Source organism: Prorops nasuta, unplaced genomic scaffold (genome assembly GCF_024137725.1).
Source record: "Prorops nasuta isolate Cenicafe-Biocafe unplaced genomic scaffold, Cenicafe_Pnas_1.2 PNAS00009, whole genome shotgun sequence".
NCBI lineage: Eukaryota > Metazoa > Arthropoda > Insecta > Hymenoptera > Bethylidae > Prorops > Prorops nasuta.
In genome coordinates, this window is record NW_027116806.1 from 2,259,416 (window position 1) to 2,268,420 (window position 9,005).

The 9,005-nt window shown below is 32.7% G+C and overlaps 1 protein-coding gene across 1 annotated transcript; it reads left to right on the forward strand.

Moving 5' to 3' along the window:
* Window positions 1–1,645: 1,645 nt before the first annotated feature.
* Window positions 1,646–3,735, forward strand: LOC136776149 (protein FAM200A-like). Its single transcript, XM_066731525.1, has 2 exons — window positions 1,646–2,848; window positions 2,941–3,735. The coding sequence occupies exons 1-2, from the start codon at window positions 1,646–1,648 to the stop codon at window positions 3,733–3,735; spliced, it is 1,998 nt and encodes a 665-aa protein (XP_066587622.1).
* Window positions 3,736–9,005: the final 5,270 nt, after the last annotated feature.

Here is a 9,005-nt window from a genome sequence, read left to right on the forward strand (position 1 = left end):
AAAAAAAAATAAATAAAAAATATAATTAAAATTAAATCTTTTGTTGAAATTCATTTTTATCTCCCTATCACTTATTATAACCCTTATAAGTACAGTGGTACTTACGGTGTACCACATATGCTATTGGACATTTATTTCTGTAAAACTTTTATTTATAAGTATCTATAGATGGTTTTTCTAAAAGCTAAGAGGGTTTTTTTACAATACTCTCTCATAATAATTACCATTTAATTTGTTATTAAATTGTTATAAATAAACAAACAAAAAAAAACGATGATTTATCAGAAAAAAATCATTAAAGAGCTTATTTAATGTTCAATTTTTACGAAAATTTAGACTTGGGGGTTTTGAGGTATGCTGATTACGATTCCGGGGTCACTTTTTCAAAATTCAAAATGACGGACCGAGAAATTATTTATATCACATATTCTGTTCTAAAAATAACTACTCGGGGGTTTTCGTGGTCGCTGAATAGAACTCTACTGTTAGTAGAATTTGTCAAATTACGTTCGCACACTCGAAAGTAACTAGTATTATAATTATCTGCTGCTTATTCAGAATTTTGTATTATTTGGAGGGTGAAATGTAGTCTTTTAACATTTTTCCATATCGAAATTTTAAATTTCCATCTAATCCATTTAAAAATGAGAATTCTACTTGCAGATTCGTATTCAGCGACCCCAAAAACCCCCGAGTAAGTGTTTTCATGTCAAAATAGTTAATAGAAAAATGTGAGCTTCTAAGGGTTAAACATTAAAGGTACCATCTTTAGGTGACATGACATTTTTAAAATAAAACAACCAAAAAATATTTATCGGTGCGTTTAGTGTTAGTAATATTACCGATTGGACCTTGAAGTAAATATCGGTATTACATAATTTTATAGTTAATGATACTGTTGCTTCAAATATACATAGTTAATATTAATATTGAGAGCAAGATAGTTACAAGTTTTTGCATTGATATGAAATATATATATATATATGTAAGAAAATAAAGTAATCGAGCATTTTTTAATTATCATATAAAACATCATAAGTTATTCAATTACACGTAACATATATTATTACTTAGTTTATCGTGTTAGATTTGCTTTCAAACTAAGATGAAAAAAGAAAAGAAAATGAATATCATTTTACGAGAGCATCGTCTAACATTGTCTGTTTATCTAAGAACTATCGGAAGGTTGTGTAGCGTAGGTGGTTAGGTGCTTGCTCTATACGTTGAACGTCGCAGGTTCGAGTCCTCTTAAAGATTTTTCCTTGTTTTTTTATTTTGATAATTGTCTAGATAAATTTCACCTGTATTTGAATCCAAGATGTAAACAATAATACGACTTTTCAGCAAATATCTATGTATCTCGTTCAGTCGGTTTCAATCGGTTGAATTGAACGACTTAAAATTAAATACGCGAATAAAGTTTTGCAAATTTAAGTAATTTATCAAACGTATTTTTCTATCGTATTTCAAAAATTTAATTGCACACAAATTTTTCACGTTAATATCAATAGTGTTTTGGTTGGCTTTAGTGTACCTTACGTGAAAAGTGATTTTTGTGTTGAGGATATTTCCGGCTAATTTCATAAGGGATTAAATATTCATAATTGTGAGTACAATATTTATAATACAAATAAATTGTAGAAAAATGGATATTGAATTAAAAGAGAAAAAGAGTTCAAGTAAAAAGTTCCAAATTGATTGGTATGACGAATATCCATCTTGGGAGAACTGGGTGCTTAGAGTGACCGGTAGAGACGATTTATTCGTTTGTCTTGCATGCGAAAAAATGTATTCTTGCGGTGTTTCACAGATTAAAAGGCACGCAGGCCAGAAAAATCATATAGAAAATATGATAAAGAAGAAAATTCCACTCGATGACGAAATAGCATATCCCACTACATCTGAAAATGATCAATTTCGTTTTAATGATGGAGTAAAAGCAGCTGAACTTAAAGTGGCAGCGTTTTTCGCAGAGCACCAAATAGCATTTGAAAATAGTAGAGAATTACTTTTATTATTTCAAGAGATTGGTAAAGAGCCGGACGTTCTTCAATCTATGACTTTGGGAAAGACAAAAATAAGAAATATTATTACTAAAGTCTTATGTCCCTATGAGACAGAACGAGTAAGTGAAGATTTGAAACGTCATAGATTTTCTGTTTTTGTAGATGAAACTACAGACAGTACGAACGAGAAAAAAATGACTCTTATAACAAGACATGTGGACAGTAAATCATTGCGTACACAAGATAATTTACAGAATTTAATTAATTTAGACGCAAAAGACTGTTCTGCGGACAAAATTTTTAATGCATTCAAGAATGAATTGAATAAAAGAGAGATACCTCTAACCAACATCATTGGATTAAGCTGTGATAATGCATCAGTTATGATTGGAAGAAATGACCCTTTCAAAACAAGACTTTTAAATATTCGTCCACAATTGATAATAATGCCATGCATTTGTCATTCTTCAGCATTAACAGCTTCTAGTGCATGTAAGACATTGCCAAACGAATGCACAATTTTCATAAAAAAAATTGTGTCTTTTATAAATGGAAGTACTAAAAGATTTGCTATATTTAAAGAATTTCAGGAATCTTTTGAAAATAACACTAAAAATTTAGTGAAGTATGGAGAAACGCGTTGGCTTTCGCGTCAAAAATGTATTGAACGCATTCTGGAAAAGTGGGATACTATACACAAGTTATTGGTAGAACAGCAACTTGAAAAGATCAAAGAAGCAGAGGAATTGTTAATTATAATGGAAAATAGCGAAACAAAAGCATATTTATATTTTTTGGAAAATATTTTAAGAAAGTTTAATACTTTTAACGCTCTTTTCAAAGTAAAGAAACAAAAATTCACTTACTGAATAAATGTTCAAGAAATTTTCTTTTATTTTTCTTGCAAAAATTTATTAAGCCTATATTATTAAAGCAAGATGTATTTTTGCCTTTTGTACGCAATGCAAGATTTTCAAGAAATGAAAACCTTCTTCCTATAGAGACCATTAATATAGGTCCTAATTGTGCTAGTTATTTGAAAATAATGTTGAAAGAAAAAAAAATTACTGAAGCACAAGTGAAAACAATTAGACAGAATTGTTTATCCTTCTTCATAAAAGCGAGTGAAGAAATTCGTGATAGCTTCCCAATATTCGATAATTTATTAGAAAATCTGAGTATTTTTGGAAAGGACGTGACATTATTTGATCAGGATCGAGAAGCTAGTAGCTTCCAATTAATGCAAATATGCCGTCGATTAGGAAATTACAATGAAAATGAAATTATAAACGAATGGGAATCTCTAAATGTAAAAGAAAGCGATATTAGAAAGAAATATTGGTCAAAATTAGAATTTGATGACATGTGGATAGCAATATATTCTGCCCAAAATGAAAAAGAGGAATTGAGATATCCACAATTGCGGAAATTGTTAAGCGTAGTGAGATCTCTTCCTCACTCAAACGCTGAGGCAGAACGATGTTTTTCTATGCTACCCGATATTAAAAGCAAGAAAAGAAATAGGCTTGTGCATGAAACAGTTAATGCTACGTGTGTCATCAAATATGCACTTAGAGTAAGCAATGAAACACCTATCTCTATGAATATCACAAAGAAGCACTTACAAATAATGAAAAATAATTTGTATGAGTCACATAATGTTAAACCAGAGAGTAGTTTACATTTATATACTTATAACGAGAGTGATGATGATATAGATTATGAATAAAATGAAAGTCTGCTTTGGCGACTACTTTGCAAAGCTTATATGCACAATAATTAAGTCTGCTTTGGCGACTACTTTGCAAAGCTTCAATAAAAAATTTCAGTCGGTTTTTCGCGACTACTTTGCAAAGCTTCAATAACAAATTTCAGTCGGTTTTTCGCGACTACTTTGCAAAGCTCATTAAAATTAAAGTCTGTCTTTGACGACTACCTCGCAAAGCTTTGAAATTTTCAGTCTGTTCTTAACGACTACTTTGCGAGGCAAAACTAAGAATATTAATGAAATGAAATATCTTTAGGTACAGAGGATTGTTTAGTGGGTAGAGTTTGGGCCTTAAAGATCCAGGGAGTTTGAGCCAGCGTGTAAATACCGACACAAAGGTGATTCCTGGGGGCCATGAGTCCCACACTATCAACGAGCAGACAAATTCCTACCATAATTAATTGGAAGGATGAGCCTACTGGTTGGTGTGCGTAAAAGCATTTTAACCTCTTAAAAAGAAAGAAAAAAAAATTAATCCCAAAAGACCATATCCTTCTTCAATGTTTGTACATTATTCCTCTTTCGTGTCACAGCTCCAAATTGTAAACCTTATGAAGACTGTATTTCCAATCATGTTTTAAATATTTTTTAATATATATCGAAAATAATTCAAAATTGTACAAAAATTGCGTATTGAAAATGTTGCGTGCAAAAGCGTATAATGAAAATACGGTGTGCACAGCAGCTCTATAAATTTAAAAGCACATGAAAACGTAAAAAATTCTGATTGATTTTGCTAACAGATGTATCAATTAAATACGTTGCCGTTTTACAAATTTTTTCCTCCATAATACATAAAAGATTATTTTCAACAATAACTAATTGTCTTCAATTGCAAAAGCCTTCTTTAAACGATAGACTTTGTATACTTTTCGATCTATTGGATCGATCAGCTGTTTGACTGTACGAAATTTCTAAATTCAATGGCCTTTAGTGTTTCTATACGATGCCAAACAATGTTTATAATGCTATCCTTTTTCCGCACTATATTCATCGCACGCTCTCTCTCGCACACGGTGTCTTAGCTATTCGTTGCGTAATATATATTGTGTCTGTTTTATTTCGTACCTTTAAAGCAGACGTTTTGATCACCTGTTAATAAGGCATGTAGTTTCCTAGTCATAAAAACGCATTGTTTTGACTGCTCGCCTTTACTCGGTCTGTCGACCGTGTTTATTTTTAAAGATCAATCTGCCGAATTTCGGTGCATCAACTGTACAGAAATAAATCGATCACGAATAAATTAAGCAATATTATATGTTACGTGTAATAGAATAATTAATGACAGAGGAACATATGAATACAGTTTTTGTATTTAAAGTACTGCATGGATACCCTTAAACTATCGTATCTTCATGTAAAATGTATGCTTCAAATTAAAAAATATAATAATTCATATGTAATAATACTGTGTAAATAAATGTACTTCTTTTATTTCAGCTAATTCTTGATCGTTTATGACGAGTTAATAAGAAAATTAGAGTAAACCGATAATAGGCTGTTTTGCCCCTGTAACGATAAGTGATTCTTGTAGCGCAGGCGATAGGATGGCAGATTGTCACGCTGTGGGGCTCGGGTTCGATTCTTGTCACAGATTATCATTTTTTTCATTACGGGGAATTTTTTTTTTAATAACCATTAACTTCTTGGACTCAATAATGAATATAAAAATGCATTTGTTAACAGATTAAGACATAAACATTGAGTTTATTATACCTCAACTCATTTGATATTATAAGAACGCATTTTTTGTATTTATTATCAAATCTAGTAAGTTAATGGCTACATATAATCATTTTATAATAATTGAAAACTAATATAGGAAAGTTTTAATTTTTCGGGCCGGGACCTTCGATAATTTAACTTTCATCGAAGCATTAGGAAAAGGATTTTGTTTTACTTTGCGAGTCGTTTGGTTAACGTAGTATAGAGAAAGAGAGAGGCCTGGTTCCTTCTCGCTCCCGAGATCTACCGAAGCTTGTCGGAGAAGACCGATACACGTATGTACCGGTGGAAAAGTGTGCGTGCAACGACTGGTGAAGCATCTCACGGACCTAGCAGCTGCTTTCTTTGTGTGAGAGCTGCGTGCGCAGCAGACGGCGTGGAGGGGACGAAAGTCCGTCCACGATCTGGCTTCACTGCCTTGGGCGCAAACACACCACCACACACCACTTTTACCCGTCATCCAGAGAGGACGCTATTTGGAAGATCCAAGGAAGGCTTCGATCAGGTTTAAATATCCATGTAAGTGAACCCCGAAACTGGGTTTGATCTACTAAGAAGGAAGGAAGGAGAGTAGACAGGAAATCGGGAAAACTGTCAGGAGGTCCACATGGGAACTTCAACTCCATTCCACTATTCCTAACCTAAAATTTGACACTGCTGTGCATGCCAGGCTTGAACTTTGTTACACTGTTTATTGCATGAAGGTAAGCGTTGAGGGCCGATATTAGGACTAAACGTTTAATTATTAATATTCCTTTGCGATTAACTTGGTGGCTCCAGGCTTGGTGGGGTGTAGCAGGTCTACGTACGGAGTACTATTGAATCCAACTCCAATTACAGGAGACAGATACAGAGTTTTTTTTCCTTTGCACTCATATAGTCTAGTATTTCCAATAAGGAAAATTAAGTTATTATTGAAGTGAGTTGGATTATGGATTCCATAGCCTGTACGATGACAGGAATTAGGCTTTAATGCCATATATATATATATATATATATTGAATAAAAGTATTATATGTTAAATCTTTTGAATATTGAATAAAAATTACTGTAAGCATATTATAAGTGAATAGATTATTCATTACATCTTCCTGTAAGCATGCTCTACATGTCACATAGTTAACAGACATTATTTTTCCTTTTGCGAAACAATGGGGAGTGAAATTCTAGGGACCACCCAATGTTCCTCCTATGAGCTTTCCCAGGGCTCTCTAAAACTGACCCGATACCTTCTGCCCATATTTTACCCTCTCAACCAGTCTCTAGCTATTTTTTTCGAGACTTTTCTCACAAACAGATCAGACAAATGAGCCCACGTGCTAAATAGAGTCACAGTGTGACGTAAGATTGTCGAAAAGCCATTGATGCGCTCGTAAATTTTAAGCTGCACTCAGGATATGTCCTTAAGATGCTAGTATTCCCAACCCAAGTAATAATGAACGTATATTTCACGACTCGTTTCTAAATAATGAAAAGTTTATATTTTAAACTGTCATTACTTTATCTGAGGAACGTGACTATCTGCACCATCTAGTACGTGTTATGACACGTTTGAATTAAATATATTTGTTTTAGATGACGGTTATTTGATCTGAAGAACGTGTATCTCACGACTTGCTTTTAAACAATGAAAAGTTTATATTCTAGACTGATGTCACTTTATATAAGGAACGTGTATATAATTAAATGGATTTATTTATTTTAATTAACAACTGCTTGATCTAAAGAATACATGTATCAACAGGTTTAAAATAATGAATTCTCTTTGAAATCTACAATCATGAGTGAGTAACCCATCAAAAATGTCATTCGCCTGCAACAGTCCCTCCACTCTCAATTTCCAATAAGTGTGTATATCTTATCCCTTCCTACGATATTATTCAAAGCCACCCAAGGTTCGTTTGCCTGCAACACTTCCCCTACTCTCAATTTCCAAGTGTGTATATCTTATTCCCTCCTAGGATATTATTCGAAGTCACCCACGCTAGCAATTAGGAAATTTCATTCAGTCTCGATTAGAAGCGTGAAGCAGTCGAAAGTTCAAGTCTGTAACGCTGCAGTCATAATATTTTATTGTGGTGTAATAGCAGTATTGAAGCTTCAAGCAGTGCAAAGTACCAGTTTCACGTTGCAGACAGAATATTTTTTTATTGTCACGTAATTGTCGTAGACAATCTTTAGAAGGTAAGAATTATTTTTTCTTTTTACGTTATTCTCTATTCTTAATATTATTTTATTATTATAGAAATGGATTTAACTAAGATTAATGAACTCACAACCGTAGAACCAAAAACTTTTATAAAACTGAATACTTTGGAAATTGGGGGGTCATACCGAATAACTGAATTATCGAAAATTAAAACCAAATATGGAGAGAGAATAATAGCAAAGCTGCTTACGAAGGAATGGTTCTTCTTGCCTGCGAGGATGATGGCATTACTGGAAAAACCAGAACAATTCAAGAATTTTCAAGATGCAGCTTCAAATCAAATATTAACATTCACGTATCATGGTGGAAATTACAATAATATGACATTTGCAATTGTTAGTCAAATTTCAAAAGATTAATTTAGAAAACATTTGTAAGGAATGATTTAAACACAAATAAATGATTATTATATCTTATTTATTATTTTTTTCCTTCATTATAATGATAAGCTTAACTATAGTCTATTAGCGATTAACATACATTTCTAACTATTAGCGATTAACTTACATTTCTAACTATTAACGATTAACTTACATTTCTAACAATACTTGTAACCGGGTTATATTCAACAATTTTATCATGTATAATTAAACAATACGCAGTAGTATTACTTGCAATATTTTTAGAACAATCGATCTCTATTTTAACGTCAACTGTGCCAGATTTAATAGATTCGTTTTGATGCGAACAATCAATGACAAAGAGAGGGCCATATTCTAAGAAATTGTTATAATCAAGCATTGGTTTCGACGGTTTTTCTCCAGCATAATAGGATTGGATAAATTTAACATACATATCATATAGTACAGAAAATCGTGATTTTTCAGTATCAGTATCAAGTCGATCATACGGATAAAATTCAGAATTAAGATAGACTTTAATATCACGAACAAAACTATCATCGAAGTCAAGCACCTTCATATGCTGCGTATTCTTCTTATTTGTTCTAAATGCTAGAATAACGTATCGAGGCTTCTCCAATTGTGTTGCAGCTTTTACAGCCCACGTATGCCTCTGTGTTTCTGGTAGAAGCGGGTATTCGTAGAGTTCCCAGGATCGAAAAGCCATGGTGAGGCTTTTGTTTTGGTCGATAATACGTAGAAATTGAAGTTTTGTGTATTCATTCTATGATATATGAGGAATTCTCCATTGCACTTTTTGAACATCAATTTTGGAGTCGGTGATTTTCGTTGAAGAATATATCGAATTCGTATCATTACGCGCTCGAATGAGAACGAGCTCATGACGTGCATTTATTATGACTCTTCTATAGTCTTCACAAAAACCCAACAGCATT